The sequence below is a fragment of the Bos taurus genome, chromosome 3 (genome assembly GCF_002263795.3).
Source record: "Bos taurus isolate L1 Dominette 01449 registration number 42190680 breed Hereford chromosome 3, ARS-UCD2.0, whole genome shotgun sequence".
Classification (NCBI taxonomy): domain Eukaryota; kingdom Metazoa; phylum Chordata; class Mammalia; order Artiodactyla; family Bovidae; genus Bos; species Bos taurus.
Window position 1 is genome coordinate 101,333,815 of NC_037330.1, and position 19,193 is coordinate 101,353,007.

At 45.8% G+C, this 19,193-nt stretch overlaps 1 protein-coding gene and 1 pseudogene across 6 annotated transcripts in view; both read right to left on the reverse strand.

The window, feature by feature from the left end:
* Positions 1-19,193, reverse strand: part of ARMH1 (armadillo like helical domain containing 1) — a 62,575-nt gene that overhangs the window by 41,450 nt on the left and 1,932 nt on the right. For all 6 annotated transcript variants that reach the window (XM_059884861.1, XM_005204853.5, XM_005204856.4 and 3 more), the window contains 2 exon segments: positions 5,710-5,833; positions 4,459-4,686 (listed from right to left, as the gene is read on the reverse strand). In XM_059884861.1, coding sequence (XP_059740844.1) covers positions 4,459-4,664 — 206 coding nt within the window. In that variant the 5' untranslated portion in view covers positions 4,665-4,686; positions 5,710-5,833.
* Positions 6,239-19,187, reverse strand: LOC132344923 (proteasome assembly chaperone 3-like; annotated as a pseudogene).

A 19,193-nucleotide genomic window follows, 5' to 3' on the forward strand; every position in this document is an offset into this window, starting at 1 on the left:
ATGCGAAGCTGAAGCTCCAATACTTTGGCTACCTGATGCAAAGAACTGACTCAGTGGAAAAGACCTTGATGCTGGGAAAGATTGAAGCAGGAGGAGAAGGGGATGACAGAGGATGGCATCACCAACTTGATGGACATGAGTTTGAGCAAGCTCCGGGAGTTGGTGATAGACAGGGAAGCCTGGTGTGCTGCAGTCCATGGGGATTGCAAAGAGTTGGACACGACTGAGCAACTGAACTGAGGAAAGACACTGTAATGGTTACTGAGAAACAGTGATAGAAGGGAGAGGAGAGCTTTAAAAGGGGCAGTGGTCAAGCAGAGCCAGGGCTCGGGTATGAGGCGAGTGGTTCACTTTCTTTTGGTAGGTTTTTTTTTTTTTTTGGGCCATGCTACGTGGCTTGCAGGATCTTAGTTCCTTGAGCAGGGATTGAACCCACACCCTGGGCAGTGAAAGTGGAGAATCTTAATCTAAGTGCCAGGGAATTCCCTCAAGTATGAAATTTAAGGGCCTATCAAAAGACTCAGTGACTAAATACTATTTCCTGCACTATTAAAAAAAAAGAAAAATAATACAAATATCCACGATGAATAAAGTATTAAAGTTTTGGGACTTCCCTGGCGGTCAAGTGGTTAAGACTTCACCTTCCAATGCAGGGGATAAGGGTTCAGTCTGCGGTTGGGGAGCTAAGATCCCACATGCCTTACGGCCAAAAAAAAACAGAACATGAACAACAGAAACAGCATTGTAACAAATTCAATTAAGACTTTAAAAATGGTTCACATTTATCAATCAATCAATATCACAGTTTTAAATAAAGCTAGGATCTGACTCTGAACATGTATGACTCTGCCTTACTCGCGTCACCCTTTGGTTGAATGGAAAATGTTGTCAGGTTAGTGACAGCCTTGGTGAGGTTAGTGTCACGAGTTAAGGGGACAAAGTCAGATGGTAGTGCTGATGTTTTTCAAAACACCACTTGTGGATCACTGGCATCAGAGTCACCCAGCGTTTTTTTGACCAAGACTCCAAGGACTCACCCTCAATCTACTAAATCAAAACTTGGGGGTTGTGTGTGGGGGAGTACACTTGTTATCTGCATTTAAAACCTCTTTTATGCACATTAATGTCTAAGAACATTGGAGTTAACCCAAAGATGTATTCAGAGGATTCCCTTTGGACTGTGTCCTAGGTCTGAGTCTGATTAATAATTTTATCAATGTTTAACTGTAAAAAAAGAAAGCTGTGGTTACCTAAGCCTTTAGTTCTGCTTAGTTGCAGGTTCTCTGGTTCAATCATTCCCTTGTTCAACAAACATGTGTTAAGCACCCTTTATGTGCCAGGCATGTGCTAGGTGTTAGAAATGCAGACATGAGTAGAACAGATGTGATTCTTGCCCTTGTAGAGTTTACAATCCAGTGCGGGAAGAGAGATCAATATCTCAGTTTAAAGCACCATGAATATATTTAACAGGGGAACATAAACTAGTCTGGGACTCTGAAAAGGGCTTCCTGGGAAAGTGATGCCTGGATTGAGACCTGAATAATAGAGAGGAATTGGTCAAATAAAGAGGAGGTTTAAGGGAGAGGGTTCAGGCAAAGAGACAGATACATAAGAAAAAGGTCTGAGGACTTCCCTGGTGGTACACTGGATAAGAATCTACCGACCAAAGCACAGGACATGGGCTCAGTCCCTGATCTGGGAAGATTCATGCCGTGGAGCAACTAAGTCCCCGCACCACAACTACTGAGCTGCGCTCTAGAGCCCGTGAGGCAACTACTGAAGCCTGTGTGCCTAAAGCCTGTGCTCCACAACTAGAGAAGCTATGGCAACGAGAAGCCCGTGCACCGCAACGAAGAGTAGCCCCCGCTCACCGCAACGAAAAGGAAGCCCGTGCACAGCAACCAGGACCCAGCTCAGCCAAAGATACATAAATAATAAATAAATAAAAGAAAATGTTTGAGATGAATAATGCCATCTACCACTCAAACTACCACCGTGATGGGGACTACATCTGTCTTCGGCCCCCATCTGCTACTGGGGCTCCTGAGCACAGGCTCCTCAAACACAACGTGTCCCCAATCAAACACATCCACTCCAAACTCATTCCTCTCCTTGTATTCTCTTCCCATGTAATGACACCCCATTCATCTAGCTTCCCAAGCCAGAGACGTGAGAGTCCTTCTGTGGGAGACAAGTGGAGGTGGCAGTTGTCTGAGATATGAAACTCAGATTCCAGAGAAATGTGGACAGGGGACACAACTGAGAGTGCTTAAACTGGAGTGATGGCAACATCCCAACAGTGGTTAGATCACTTAGGGAGAATCTGAGAGTGAGCAGAGAAGATGGCTGTGCCTAGAGTCCCGTAGAACACCGAAGTTTAAGGGGTGGCTGGAAGAAGCACAAGCTGGAGTCAAGATTGCCGGGAGAAATATCAATAACCTCAGATATGCAGGTGATACCACCCTTATAGCAGAAAGTGAAGAGGAACTAAAGAGCCTCTTGATGAAAGTGAAAGAGGAGAGTGAAAAAGTTGGCTTAAAGCTCAACATTCAGAAAACAAAGATCATGGCATCTGGTCCCATCACTTCATGGCAAATAGATGGGGAAACAGTGGAAACAGTGTCTGACTTTATTTTTGGGGGCTCCAAAATCACTGCAGATGGGGACTGCAGCCATGAAATTAAAAGACACTTACTGCTTGGAAGGAAAGTTATGACCAACCTAGATAGCATATTCAAAAGCAGAGACATTACTTTGCCAAAAGTCCGTCTAGTCAAGGCTATGGTTTTTCCAGTGGTCATGTATGGATGTGAGAGTTGGACTGTGAAGAAAGCTGAGCACAGAAGAATTGATGCTTTTGAACTGTGGTGTTGGAGAAGACTCTTGAGAGTCCCTTGGACTACAAGGAGATCCAGCCAGTCCATTCTGAAGGAGATCAGCCCTGGGATTTCTTTGGAAGGAATGATGCTAAAGCTGAAACTCAGTACTTTGGCCACCTCATGCGAAGAGCTGACTCATTGGAAAAGACTCTGATGCTGGGAGGGATTGAGGGCAGGAGGAGAAGGGGACGACAGAGGATGAGATGGCTGGATGGCATCACCGACTCGATGGACGTGAGTCTGAGTGAACTCTGGGAGTTGGTGATGGACAGGAAGGCCTGGCGTGCTGGGATTCATGGGGTCGCAAAGAGTCGGACACAACTGAGTGACTGAACTGAAGAGCAGCAGGATGGACAGAAAGAAAGGAGAAAACCAAGAGAATTGGTATCACAGAAACCACAGGAAGAGTGTGTGTGTGTGTGTGTGTGAGTGTGTATGTGTGTGTTTGGTGATGTGGTCTACAGGGCTTCTTTTTCTTTCCTTTTTTTTAATTGAGGTACAATTTACATAAACATTACATTAGTTTTAGGGAACAGTGTTTTGAGAAGTGGGAATGGTTTGTGTGACAGATGCCACTGAGAGGTCATGTATAAGGACTAAGGATGTGGTCACTGGGTTTCACAATTAGAAAAGCATTGGTAACCTTGGCAAGACCTGCATCAGTGGAGCGGAGGAGTCAGAAGTCAGACTGCAGTGGGTGGAGGAGAAAGGGAGGTGGGGAAGGTCAACAGCCTTTTCCACAGGCTTCAGCACAAAGGGCAGAAGCAAGGTGGAATATAGGTTCCAGCAAGGACTGAATTTCAGTTTTTAAGTTAGAAGAGATTTGAGCATACATAAATGCTGATGACAAAGCTGGTAAGGATGAACTTCCCTGCTGGTCCAGTGGCTAGGACTCCGTGCTCCCAGTGCAATGAGCCTGGGTTCCATCCCTGATCAGGGAACTAGATCCCACATGCCACAACTAAAGATCCCAAATGCTGTAACTAAGATCCAGTACAGCCAAATAAATTTTAAAAAATATGTATATATATATTTTAAACACCTGGTAATAAGGCAAAAGTAAAGTCTATAGGAGAGAAAGAATAAATCCTTGGGGAGACAGGAGGGGATTCAAGCATAGTACAGATAGAAGATTGGTCCTAGACAAAGAACACCCACTTCAGCTCTGATGGGAGCAAGAGAGGTTAGCAGAGAGAATGAGGATATATTTACAGGCTGGAAAGACAGGATGCTGAGGGAGTTCTTGACTTCGGGGATGGTATTTTGATCACTATTACATCCTGTTCTAAAATCTGAGAGATAGTCAGGGGAAGCACTCCCTCAACAGTCTTCATTCCTTTTCTTTTGCTGCTGCTGCTGCTAAGTCGCTTCAGTCGTGTCTGACTCTGTGCGACCCCAGAGATGGCAGCCCACCAGGCTCCCTCGTCCCTGAGATTCTCCAGGCAAGAACACTGGAGTGGGTTGCCACTTCCTTCTCCAATGCATGAAAGCGAAAAATGAAAGTGAATTCGCTCAGTCATGTCCGACTCCTAGCGACCCCATGGACCACCTAATTGTCTTCCTGTTCAGCAAAGGATACGTGAGTCTCAGCCAGGTGGTCAGGCGGACCAGGAACAAGCTAGCTCCCTGGGAAAACTCCTGCTCCAGCTCAGGGGCAGTCTTGCCTTGGTTGGCTTCGATGAAATTGTTGAGGATGTTACTCCTGGCGACTTTGCCAGCATTGTCCCAATCCTGTAAAAAACTCAAGAGCCGGCTGATTGCTGCCTGCTCTTTTATAGAAGTCATGATCAGTCAGTCCTGAAGCTGGCTACAGAGAAGGGAGAACAGACAGGTTACCAAAGTATTCAGAACCGTGCAAGGCCTGTAGTTATTATGCTGGAGGCTTTGCTTTCCCAGCAGTCATCTGGAGGCAGGGTGAGCCTCTGTCACCCATATGGCTGTGGTGACGTTCAAAATACTCCTCTACAACTGGCCACCTGCTGCTCAAACAGGGAGGATCCAGCTATGTTGTCATGGAGTCGAGAAAATATATTTGCAGTTCTTTGGCTTCTCTGCTGGTGCCAGTGACTAAAAGGACCATAGGCTCCAGTGGATACGAAGATGCCAGAGAAAAATCTGGCCTCTCTCTGCCCGCACCTCACACAGCATCAGAGACTGGGCCTTTAGAGACTCAGCCCCCTCTTATGCCAATCAGCCGAGGTAAAACGTTACTCAATCTTATACATTGGCTTTTAGGCTAACTCTTTTAAAAACAACTTTTTTTTTTTAAGTTAGTGGGAAGAAAAAGTTCTCATTCCATAGTTGGATTAATGGGCTGTGGTTTGTAGGAGTCTGTGTCCTTGGGAGAGTGTTTTCAGTGGGGGAGGGAAGGTTTAAAATAAACCCGTTTTCCAAAAATAGTTGTGATTGAAAGTGTTATTATCCATAACAAATGTTAGTGCTGATGGGAGAGAGGCATGTGTGATTCTTTTGTCTAACAGACAAGTGAAAGTCATATTTCACATTATCATGGGGTTTTCTGTGATTTACAGAATATTTGTGAAACATTACTTGCAGGGCCATGATTGATATGGAGAGAACAGCTTGTTGGTAGGGGAGATGTGTATTTCACGAAGACGGTTCAACATGAAATTTACAGTCCCATAAAGTGCTCCTACATCTTCGCCAGAGATCTAGTTAAAAGGACTTTACAGTCTGAAACATCCTAAAATTGATTCTAAATTAACGTTTCCTCACATGTATTTGAGATATTGATGGGGCCCAGCTATCAGAATTTTATTAGGAAGCAATAATCTGAGGCCTGCTAAGACAGACATACATACACACCGACCTCCACTGCACCCCGGAGGGCAATGGGTATGTTCTCCCAGGAAGGGCGTCCACGTAGTCTCAGGGATGGAGTCAACCAAGATAGCCTGTCAGCATTAACATCCAGGTGAATAACTGTGGATCAACTGAAACACAGAAATGACCAAAACCTCTCATGGGATCAGGCATCCATCACTGTGAATGACATTACAGCCCCAAGTCTGAGAATAACTTACAGAGGCCATGGCCACCTTTAACAGCCAAATCAGCCTCAAGTAAATGGGGACGCATTGGCTGTACTAGACCCCAGGAGGGAGGGGCTGAAACACCGCCATCGGCAGGAAAACATTCGTGCCCCTCCCCTGCCGTGGATGGACCCTTTCTAGGATCAAAACTCAGAGTGCTATCAGAGATGCACCTAGCGATTCTAGAATATTGCAGGTGAGAAACTTTCAGCTGAACGCTCCATATTATGGTCCCTTTAGGTTTCCTTGGATCTGTCTTCCTCTATCAGTTTCTAAATAAATAAAATAAATAAATAAAAACATTTATTTTTCATAAAAAAATGTTTGCCCCAACAATTGAGGGACATGACTCATTCCATCAATTCTCACACATGTGCAGCTATCTGGACTTGGGGAGGAGGACTCACAACATTCTCAGGACGTGTTTCCCGTCCTCCCTCCAGGGGGGACATCAGCCACCAAACCAGGGTCAGCCAGAGATGTTTGTGTTTCTTCCAGCTTCAAGGGCCAAAGCCAGAGAGAGTTCCTCCTTCTCTAAAGGAGGGCCTTCAAATCCTTGAGGAGGTGTCTGAGTTGCCTCATGGCGCTCCTGGACAGCAGGGGTGGCCGCTCCAGGGTCACCACACCTGGCACGTCTGGATCACCTTCTTCAGGGTCTTCACCACCTCCATGCTCTTGTCCTTCGTGGCCAGGGCGAGGAGAATGGCTCTGTTTTCCAACTTCTTGAAACACAAATGCCACCAGGTTGTGAAGACATGGATGAGAGGCTCATCCTTCCCGAGGAGGACTTCAGTGGTCAGCACAGGCTTGCCGATGTCACTGGTCACACTGCTGGGTTCCAGGGAGACCAGGGTACCCATCTTCCCCAACTCGCTCACCATCACCAGTATGCGACTGCTGAAGGCTGTGCAAACCACCTGGGTGGGGACTCCACACACCACTGCAGTCTTCTGTTTGGATATCACCAATGGTCTACCTTCCATAGCTAAGTCTGCTCCATGGCACCCAGTTCACCATGCTGCATCCAGTTTCTTCTTTTTTTTTCCAAACAACAAAAGAAACTTGACAAATGGCAGCTTTTTTAATTAAAAAAAAATTTTATTGGAGGATAGTTGCTTTACAATGCTGTGTTAATTTCTGCTGTTCAGTGCAGTGAATCAATTATACATATACATATATACCCTTTTTTAAGATTTCCTTTCCATTTAGGTTACCAGTGGCTTTAACGGTTATAGTGATACAGTTGTAAGTCATACCCATGTAGTAAAGTGCTGGGCAAGCTGCTGAGGGCGGCGAGGAGAGGCATGAGGCACGGCCGTGGCCTGGAGGAGCTCCTAACCTTACGGTAGACGGGAAGAACACCGGGTTTAGAGCCAGACTGGGCTCAAGGCCTGGCTGCCCACCTGATATCTAGTAAAAAGGTATAACACTTGCCTTCCCCTTTGCCATCCTCCAGTCTCACTCCAGAGGCAACCCACTTTCAACTCGTTTGGTTATTTCTCCTGGTGCCACCTCTATACGTCCAAATAATGAGTTTATACTGCTTGCTACAGGCTGAATTCAACAGATTCATATGTTGAAGCCCTAGTTCCCAGTACCTCAGAATGTGACTCTGTTTAGAGACAGGGTCTTTATTTTTATTTATTTACTTATTTCCAAATCAGAGTTGCATTTTTTGTGGTTGTTGTTTGCTTTTTAATTTTTTATTTATTCTTTTTGGCAGCACCATGTGGCGTGCGGGATCTTAGTTCCCAGACCAGGGATTGAACCCATGTCTCCTGCAGTGGAAGCATGGAGTCTTAATCACTGGAATTAGCCACAGGGAATTCCTTAGAGAGAGCGTCTTTAAAGAGGTAACTGAGTTAATGAAGTCATCGGGGTGGGCTCTGATCCAACATAACTGGTATCCTTATAAATGGAGCTTAGGACACCAACACAGGAAGAGGGAAGACCATCTGAAGATGCCTGAAGGTGGCCATCTGCAAGCCAAGGAGAGAGGCCTTAGGAGAAGCCGATCCTGTGACACCTTGATCTTGGACACCTTTATCTGAGGTGCAGAACCGTGAGAATAAATTTCTATTGTTTAAGCAATAGAGGGCAGCCCTCACAAACTAATAATTGCTACTACCTGATTCATCAATTTTAGGCAATATTTATTTCTAATTCTGAGGAATTAGCTCTCTTACTCCACTCTAAGCCCTATTGTCCTCCCCTCATTCTCACAATATAGTTTTCCACAATTTATAGTTAATCTATATTTAGTGTTTACATTATTGATCATGTAAATAAACACTGTTCACTCAAGCTGTAAACTACTATTATGTTTTCCTTCTCTTAAACTTGGTTTTATCTGGAGGTAGTAATTGTTTATTTTTTCAACTGTTTAATTTTCTAAGTACTAGAGCTGTTTTCTTCCAAACATTTGAAACACATAGCAACAATCTTCCCAAATGCTCAGCCTCTAACTGATCAGTCCCATCTTTTCCCCAAAGACCTCTCTCTCATGAACCTCTTGTCTTTCTGTTCCAGTTTGGACTGACTGCTAAGCCTGGTACACAAATGTTGTCCTGGGATTTCCTTTTGCTAGTCTTCTCTGTCCATCGTCCTATTTTCTGGGTCCACCTCATCTTCTTTGGTTTACTCTCTCATTTTGTTGAAGCACATTCTCCAGTAGCTTCCTAAGTAAGGAAATTTTTTCTGTGTCCTTGAAAGTCTGAAAGTATTCTGACCTCATGTCAGATTGGTTGGGTGTATGATTCCAGGTTAGCAACAAGCTTCCTTAGATTGAGCCTCCCTAGGCTTGCTGATGAGAAATCTGACATTCTGATTTCTGTGCCTTTGTCTGTGGCTTGTTTTTTCCACTCCTGATGCTTTGAAAACCATTTCTGAAATTGTATGACAATATGCTTTGGTGCTTGCCTTTTTCATTTATTATACTGAGACTTTGGTGGGCTGTTTTCAATAGGTATTGTTTCCTTCAGTTTTGAAAACAATTTTTTTTTTAGGAAGTTGATTTAAAAAACTATTTATTTGACTGCACGGGGTCTTAGTTGTGGCACACAGGATCTTTAAGTGTAGCAGGTGAACTCTTAGTTGCGGCATATGGGATCTAGTTCCCTGACCAGGGATTAAATCTGGGCCCCCTGCATTGGGTCCCAGTCACTGGATCACCATGGAAGAACCTCAAAAATTTCTTTATCAGGCAACAACTAGATTTGTCATTGAGAAACTCTTAAATGTCAGTGGAGGTTTTTTCTTTTTTTCCTATCCCCACCTGGGGTTCTCAGGGCCTCTGGAGAAGAATTTTCTACTTTCACAGGGAGGATGAGAGGGTAGGGGCGCTAGTGCCTGGCAGTTGGCATCCTGGGGGGAAGCGTGGGGGAGGGCCTGGGGCTGTCACTATGAAGTAGACAGACCTTCCCTCCACCCCTCAGTTGTCCACCCTGTACCTCTTCCCTGCCCTTCAAACCCTGCTTGAGATCCCTGAGTATGGAAGCCTCCGGAGTTCCTCCATATGCAGCAAGGCAGTTGATAGAGTTGTTTGGCTTTGTTTTGGCTGTGCTGGGTGTTTATTGCTGCTCTCGTGTTGCGGGGGGCGGGGGGCTACTCCTGTGGTTCAAGGGCTTCTCATTGTGGTGGTTTCTCTTGTTGCAGAGCACAGGCTCTAGGGCCCTTGGGCTTCAGTAGTTGCAGTTCATAGGCTCCAGAACACGGGCTCAATAGTTGTGGCGCATGGGCTTAGTCGCTCTGAGGCATGTGGGATCTTCCTGGGTCAGGGATCTCCTGCATTGGCAGGCGGATCCTTAACCACTGGACCACCAGGAAGTCCATAGAATTATTTGGCTTTTGAGAGCACAGCTCTGGGGCCACAGCAAAGGGCTCTGCACACGGACTCCAGCCAAGCACCTGTGTTTAACCCTGTGCCTCCAAGCTGACTTTCTGGGGTAACTCATGTTTCCCAGGCATTAAGCCTCTTGAGGTTAAACTGGGTGAACTGATTTGCTTCATGTTGGTAATCTTCCCTGGTTGGCACTTAGTCTGTAATTTCTTACAAAGTTTCTATCCAGGTAACGCTTCGCCACCTGCCTTCCAAGTATCTGTTGACTTTCATCTGCTACTGCCGCCTTTTCAGAGCTTTTGTGTTTCTTTTAATATTTCTTTAGTGTTAAATCAGTGAAGTTTTGAGAGGTAGGGGGAAGTAAAGGGGGGGCAATCATGTTCAATTAAGAGACTCCAGCCACTTATTTATTTTTGTCTCAACTTTTCTTCAAAATAAGATTTGATGGGAATTCCTTGATGGTCCAGTGATGAGGACTTGGTGCTTTTACTGCCAGGACCTGGGTTTCAATCCCAGGTCGAGGAACTAAGATCCCGCAAGCCACTCAGGGTGGCCAAGGAAAAAAAAAGAGAGATTTGATGATGATTGAAAAAACCAGTAAGTACAATTTTAAAAAGAATTAAAGAAAATAGTGGGGAAGGGGGAGAAATGTACCAATTTCAAGTTCCTATTACATCTGTAGGTTTTATGACTCCCAAATCCATCAGTTCAGTCACTCAGTCATGTCCATCTCTTTGCGACCCCATGGACTGCAGCATGACAGGCTTCCTTGTCCATCACAAACTCTCAGAGTTTACTCAAACTCATGTCCATTGAGTCGGTGATACCATCCAACCATCTCATCCTCTGTCGTCCCCTTCTCCTCCCGCCTTCAATTTTTCCCAGCATCAGGGTCTTTTCCAAAGAGTCAGTTCTTTGAATCAGGTGGCCAAAGTACTGGAGTTTCAGCTTCAGCATCAGTCCTTCCAGTGAATATTTAGGACTGATTTCCTTTAGGATGGACTGGTTGGATCTCCTTGTAGTCTAAGGGACTCTCAAGAGTCTTTTCTAACACCACAGTTCAAAAGCATCAGTTCTTCGGCGCTAAACTTTCTTTATAGTCCAACTCTCACATCCATACACGACCACTGGAAAAACCGTAGAACATGACTGAATGACCACAGACATCTTCCTTGGTAGGTTTCACACATCCTTCAATGAGCCCATCATCAAGGCCTCCCACCTGCCCCTGCGCCTGTGTTGGTCCTATTTCAGTGTCTGTTGTCACTCTCTGGTCACTCAAGAGAAGTCTTTGCTGTATTCCTCTCCCTTGCCCTCCTCATCAGAACTGTTGCCAGACTCCTGCCAATTAGACCATCGAATTCTCCCTCAGATTGTCTATCTCCATCTCCACTGCTCTGTTGTAGTTTACCCCCATCCCTCAGGGGGATCCCTGCTTCAGCCTCCTAACTGATCTTCAGGTTTACCCCATCCTAATCTCCACAGTGATGTGAAAGTCTTTTTTTTTTTTTATCATTACAATAAAATGTGCTTTATTTTTTTATACAGTTTTAAAGGTTACACTCCATTTACAGTTATTACAAAATATTGGCTATACTCTCCATGTAGTGATGTGAGATTCTTTTAAAAAAATGCAAATTGGGCAGATTTGCTTAAAACTCTTCAGTTGTTTCCCATTACCCTCAAGATAAAGTTTCAAACGTCTCAGGCCAAAGAACGTCTTCCATGTACATTTTTCCACAATTGAAATCTGACTCTGTCCCCAGCACCAGTCCATCCCCTACATTATGCTTCCAGTGGGAATTAAGAGGAGACTGCTGGCTTCCCCCTACTTCACACACTATTCTCTAAGGTCCTCATACTGTTTCTCTGTCACTTCCTTTCCTTTGAGGTCAGGCCTCCTGTCTTTCACCCTCTCCCTTGACCCAGGCTGATTCCCTGGCCACTCCCTCCTGCACTAAGCCCTCCTGTTTGCCCACAAGCTGCCAGGCAATTCCAACATCAACCTGTTCCATCTTCATGATTTTGGCCAGCATCATCCCTGGCACATTACGATATTCAACAAGTGTTATTTAAATTGCCATTCAACACACTGTGTTCATAATGAGCACTTTACTTTCCTAAACTCCACATAGTAATTAATTAAACAGACGTCCTGGGTGCCAGTCCTAGCCAAGCACAAGGACTGGTAGTGGTTAACATAACAAATATAGTCTTTGCTCTCAAGGTGCTTGCTGACTGATGAGGCAGAGAGAAAGGCAACCAGGTGATTTTATTGAAAAGTGCAAAGTGCTCTGATGGGGTTAAACCCGTGATATGTTGGGGCTCACAGGAAAGGCACATGATCTGGACTCCAGTGACCTCTATCCAATTTGGCATTCATACTCACGGTCCACAGCCTAAACTTTGTGAATGGCCTGGGAAATCTACAACTCCAAGCTCCTTACCCTTCCACCTCTTCCCTCTGTTCTCAGGAGATCTACTTGTGGGCTCAGCAAAAAGTTATAGGCCATTAGGCAAGAATGTCCTCACAGTCTCTTCATTCTTCTCGTGTTATAGAATCCATATCCATCCTTCTCTTTTCCTTCTTTACCCCTTTACCAGAGCTCTGCACCTACCAAACCAGTCTCCTCTGGGCCATCACTCCATCCATTACTCTCTATTCCCCTGGGTCCTCAACTGGTCTCTTTAATTAGGCATTTTTCTGTTAACTTACTTAATTCTTACCAATCCTAAAATAAAAATAAGCAAAAAGAAGAAAAGAAAAATCACTTATCTCTACCTCCTGTCCCCCTCCAGTCACCTTTCTGGTTTTCTCACTTCACAGCAAAGCTTCTACACACTTTCTATCCCTCCACAGGCCATTTTCTCCTCAACTCACTACAGTTCTGTTTCTCTGCCACCCCTACCCCTACAACTTGCATTACTTCAGCCATGTCTCTGATAACCTCCTAATTGTGCAGGTCAATGAAGAGGTGCAGGTCAATCTTGGAGAAAGCAATGGCACCCCACTCCAGTACCCGTGCCTGGAAAATCCCATGGACGGAGGAGCCTGGTGGGCTGCAGTCCATGGGGTTGCTAAGAGTTGGATACGACTGAGCGACTTCACTTTCACTTTTCACTTTCATGCAACTGGAGAAGGAAATGGCAACCCACTCCAGTGTTCTTGCCTGGAGAATCCCAGGGACAGAGGAACCTGGTGGGCTGCCATCTATGGGGATGCACAGAGTGGGACACGACTGAAGCGACTTAGCAGCAGCAGCAGGTCAATCTTAGTCCTTTGCTCACCTGTCCTGTTGGGGCAACAACTAACATCACTGGCCACCTCTCCTGCTCAAAAGGCTTTCTTCCCTCATGCCTCTCCACCCCCCCATCTTCTCTTGGACAGCCTGCATCCCAGGCTGCTGCCTCTCTCTGCCCTTTCAGTCTCCAGTGCCTGTCACATTGTATGTAAATCCTCAGTAAATTGTCTCAGATGTGACTAGGAATCCTTCTGGCCCACTGCCAACCTCACTATCAGCAACTCCATTCAATGTGAAATTCAACACAGTGGCAGACAAGTGCGTCCCATCCCACAAGCCCCATCCCTCTAGAGATAACTAGGAAAGGCACAGTTCCTGCCCTAAGTGGGTAAGGTTAAGTGTGGCATAGAGCCTGTAAATAAGCAAGTTTAAGTCCAATAGTGTAGTAAGCGCTAGAATGGGGCAAGCAACAGGATACTGCAGGAATGTGAGCAAGGGACACCTAACCCAGCTGTTATGGAAGATTTCCAGAGGAGATGCCAACCAGGCTGAAAGGCATCTGCAGCTGGCAGGTGAAGCGGTGAGCAAATTGTATTCCAGGCAGAGGGAATAAAACATGTAGAGGCTCAATGGCACCCCACTCCAGTACTCTTGCCTGGAGAATCTCAGGGACAGGGGAGCCTGGTGGGCTGCCGTCTCTGGGGTCGCACAGAGTCAGACACGACTGAAGCGACTTAGTAGTAGTAGCAGCAGCAGTAGTAGTAGTAGAGGCTCAAAGGTATGCAAGTTTAAGGCATATTTAATGAATTGTGAGTGGGAGGCAGTGCAGTGCAGTGGCTAGGAACACAGACACAGGAGTCGGATGATCTTCTACCTCCTGCCTGTGTTATCTCATGCAAATTACTTAACTTCTCCAGGCTTCATTTCTCTTACCTGAGAAGAGGGGATAATAAGAGTTGACTCTCATAAGGGTCAACAAATTGCCTAGCATATAGGAAACCCTTGGGCAACAGGAGGGTATTGAAGGGCTTTAAGTCCAGAATGGTGGGCTTCCCTGATGGCTCAGCGGTAAAGAATCTGCCTGTCAATGCAGGATACATGGGTTCAATCCCTGGGTTGGGAAGATCCCCTGGAGGAGGGTATGGCAACCCACTCAAGTATTGTTACCTGGGAAATTCCACGGACAGAGGAGCTGGGTGGGCTACAGTCCATGGGGTTGCAAAAGAGTCGGACATGATGTAGCAACTAAACAACAACAACAAGTCAGGGTGACAAGAAATGACTTTGTCCTAGAAATATCATCTTGACTGCAGTGCGGAAAGGTGATCAGGAGCGGGCAAGGCTAAAGGTGGGGCAGCAGTTAGGAAGCTGTTTCCATAATCTTGGCAAAAGATGCTGATGACCCTAGGGCTGGAGAGAAGTAGAAATGTCATACAGGTTGGAGCAGCAGGACCTGGTGACTGTCTGGAGTATGAAAGCTGGAAGGGTCAGGAAAGATGCCCAGTTAACCTTGCTTCCTGCTTCACAGGAAACAGAGCCCATCAGGAGCAACTCCCTTCTCTCCCTCCATTTTTTTTTTTCTTTTGGCTATGCCACATGGCTTGTGGGATTTCAGTCCCTGGACCAAGGACTGAACCCAGGCTATGGCACTGCAGCCCGGAATCCTAATCACTAGGCCACCAGGGAACTCCCTCTCCCTCTACACTTAACCTCAGTGCACGGGCACCCAGCTTCACTGCGTGTGCTAGGTTCCCAGCATTGCATGTGATAGTCTCCTCTATCTTCAGTCTCTCCACCTCCTCTGATTTCTCTTATACTTATTCCAATCTTTGCCAACCCCAACATAAAACAAAAGACTTTCCTTCAAACTTCTATACTTCCTCCCTGTTTATCTTCAGATTTCTCCCTCTGGCCTACAGGATAAAGTTTACACTCAATGTGGCATAAAATGTCCTTCAAAACTTGACCCCAGCCTAGCCTCATGAACAGTCACTCCCACATTGCAACCAGCACCGACTTCTCAACTCCCCAGGCCCTTCCAGGGCCCTCTTGTATCTCAACCCTGCTCTGCCATCAGGGAATAGCCAGGCTCCTTTCTGCCCTGACACAATTCCCCAAGACAGCTGGAGGTTCTCAGGTGTGTGGTTCTACGTATGCCAGTCTCCTGCTATGCTATAAAACTTCACCATCGCTCCCACTAGAGTGTGAGTTGCTCGAGGGCAGGGATTGGTCCTCCCTGTTTCTGTGTCCCCAGGGCCTGGCCTGGCACAAAGTAGATGTTTAATAAATGCTCGCTGGATGAATGAGTGAAGAAATCAGCTAGCTCCCGTTTAGATGGTTATGTCTGAATGTTCATGATATGTAGGTCCATAAAACTACCAACTTCTCAAAGCTGCCATGTGCAGAGTGGCAGATTCCCATCCAAGAAGGCCGGTGCAAAGTCTATGAGGCATTTTACAGTTACGACAGGAAATAGCAATGTCAGCAGCGGTGTCATCTTTGGACACTAAGGACAGGGATTCAGTGCCATGAACGGTCAGTTAAATTGTAATTGGAGTGAACTGTTCCTCTGCAAACCATAATGTTCTTTAGCTGCAGCCAAATGGCATTCAAGAAGAGGAGAAAATTTTTTTGAAATGTCAAAGAAATCATTTCCAATTTGGTGTTCACAACCAGAGACTCTAATGATCAGTGGAAATGAGAAGCAAACAAATTAGCACTAATGGAAAATGGCTTTTGGAGAAGAGGATTTAATTTATAGTCAACTGATCATGGCATGCAGCATGCAGTAAAAGTCAGTTTCACCAGCTTGATCATAAGAACCGGAGAATACCCGGAATGCCAGAGAAAAATATACGTGTGCCATCATGCTTATGAGAATCTCTCTGTAAGTGGCAGCCAATTAAAATGGTCATTATTTTACCTTGGAGAGAAAATGGTCTGAAAAAATCAAAGCACATGAAATTAAAATCTGGATTAGGAGCCCCCATCCAAATTGGTTTGTCTGTGGCCTTCTAACCTTGGCAAGGTCTTCTGCAAGGACGACAAACCTACTTTGTCTTCAGCCCAGAGTGGTCTCTTTGTTTTTAATTTCCTCTCCATCTTCAGAGGTGATTAATAAATCTAGACTTATCCATAAATCATTTCTATAGGAGCCAAATGGTTCTTCTTCATGCCGGGAAACGAAAATCATAGAAACCTCAAAACCCTTGTACTAAGCCAAAGGCCCTTCACAACAAGAGAGAAGAGGTATTAAAAGTCAGAAGATCACTAGGTCTTGTCTCTAAATAAAATTTCTCAGAGGGCTTTTTTGTCCTCCTAAATCAAAAGACATATTTCAAAAAGCAAGAAGCCTCCAGCACATGGGCTGCCAGCCTGGCTCCCTGTCCTCACAAGGCCTTGGAGACAAGGCAGCCGCTCTCTCCTGTTACTGCTGGTTCCATCTGTAGAATGGACAGAGGCCTCTCCCAGTCATACTCCTCACTCTCAGCTCCTGATTCAGAGAGAGAGAGGGAGAGATGCAGGGAGAAGACAGACACAGAGGGAGAGAGAGAAACACTCTCCTTCCAAACCTCATGCCCAGGGTGTCCTGGCCTTCACCTCCACCTTAGGGCCAAAAGTACTACAATATGTCACTTTCTCCTCATAGATGTTCTTCCTTCTGCTCCCTACTCATACCCTCTTCACACATCCCTTCTGCTACCCACCAGCTCCCCACAGACTCCATATGCCCCCATCTCGTCCCCACAGTTAGCTGCCATTCCCTCCATCCTCTTTCCACAGACCATTTTCCCTATGGCTTTCCTGCACAACCCTCTGCCTTCACCAGCTGCCCATACTTACCCTCATTCTCTACCCACAGACCCCCTTTTCCTCATCCCAGACTCAATTCTGCCTCTGGCTCCACTCTGCAGGCCTGCCCTCATGCTCTCCCCACAAAATGTAAATTATCTAGGTTCACCAGAGTCTCCTGCCCAAGTTCTGCTCTACGTTTCATCCTCCTGGACCTGATTTCTTGCCTTTCCTTCCCTTCCAAACTTCTTACTCTGCCCTCAAAAACTTTTGTTCCTGATCAGCAAAGTCTCCCCCACCCTTAGCCCCTTAGCGGCTCCACACTTGCTTTGCCCACCTCCAGCCAACCCCGAAAGCTGGGTCTTCCTCAGGGCACCATTTCTGCATAGCTAACCCTAGAGAAGGCTGCTGACACTCTTACATCCCAGGAATCTCAGGGCTGGGACAGGGGCTAGGGTCTCCCTACCAAAGCCCACCTCAGTTCCTACTCTACCTGTTCTTTGTGAAAACACTTGCTACTTTAGCATCATGCCATTCAGCTGTATTGACCTTTGCCCTTCCTCCTGCTGTCATCTACAGACTACAGAACAACCTGCTATATTCATCAAGGACCTTGGTACCTGGCTCACAAGCATCCTCCTCCCTTTCCTCCCTTCAAGTTTTGCCATCACCTGGGGGAATTTCAATGGCCATATCAACATCCTGGCTGTCTTCTGTACTCCATTTTGGCACCCCACTACTGTGGCCAAACCCTGGACCTTGTCATCACTTGAAACTACTCAAACTTCATTATTCCACTTTGTGATCATAATTCTCTCATTCAACTGTTTCCAAGATCTGGGTTCTGTGACTTCACTGGGACCTCCAGCCCATAACACTTTTACACTCTCCTATGCAGTTTAGGCAGAGAAGGCAATGGCACCCCACTCCAGTACTCTTGCCTGGAAAATCCCATGGACGGAGAAGCCTGGTAGGCTGCAGACCATGGGGTTGCTAAGAGTTGGGCACGACTGAGCGACTTCACTTTCACTTTTCACTTTCCTGCATTGGAGAAGGAAATGGCAACCCACTCCAGTGTTCTTGCCTGGAGAATCCCAGGGACGGGGGAGCCTGGTGGGCTGCTGTCTGTGGAGTCGCACAGAGTCGGACACGACTGAAGCAACTTAGCAGCAGCATGCAGTTTAGGGTCTATGGTCCACCATCTCAATTACTCTTTTACCAGAATCCTCAACTTCGTCCTTTGTCCTTCCATTTTATCCACCTGATTTAAATTCAAACTGAGATCAACTCAATTCATCTTTCTGCACCCACCAGTAGATGGACAAATGTTGTTGGGGGAAAAATATATAGCACACAACCATGCAGACTGCAGCTGCAACAAATTAATGGTCTCCAACCTCAACAGAAGGACTGATGCTGAAGCTGAAACTCCAATACTTTGGCCACCTGATGCAAAGAACTGACTCATTTGAAAAGACCCTGACGCTGGGAAAGATTGAAGGCAGGAGAAAGGGACGACAGAGGATGAGATGGCTGGATGGTATCACCGACTTAATGGACATGAGTTTGAGTAAACTCTGGGAGTTGGTGATGGACAGGGAGGCCTGTTGTGCTGCAGTCCATGGGGTTGCAAAGAGTTGGACATGACTGAGCGAATGAACCGAACCGAACCGAACCGAACTGAACCTCAACAGGGCTCATAACTGCCCAGAAATCTGTAGGCTAGCTCAGTCAACCTGCTTCCATTCTCCACGCAGCTATTTCAGTCTTCTTTTGCTCGTCTCAAATCTTGCACTCCATCTCCAACCTCTCTCTCCCTGGCTAATACCATGGTCCTACTACAAAGAAAAAATAGAATCCATCAAACATGAATTTTCTCAACTTCCTGGTACCAAATCTACTAATGTACTAGTCTTACATGCTTCCTTTCTGTCACAAGGCAGATATCGCTTGAAGTGAATTCTGCCACCAATGCTTTGGATCCCCAACCTTATTCTTTACCCAGGGGCGCCACTCTCTGTTATCTCCTCTGCCCTCTAATCTTCTTCCTCTTTGCTGGATCCATACTGACAGCATTTCTCCCGTATGAATAAAAACCCATCTCTCCTTCCAGCTATCACCTTCTCTCTCTTCTCCTAAAGAGCCAAACTTCTTGAAAGTAGAGTCTTCACTTCCTCACCTTCCCACTTACTTTTCAGCTCAATGTAATTTGACCTCTGCTCCTGCAGTTTCACTGAAACTGCCTTTACAACCACTTCCTTGTTTCTAAATTCAGTGAATCTTTTTAGATTTTATTTATCTTGATTAGTAATCAGCCTTTAACACTTTTCTCCTTGGTTACTGGAAAAGCATGTTCTACTACTGATTAATGAAGTACTGTAGACACTTT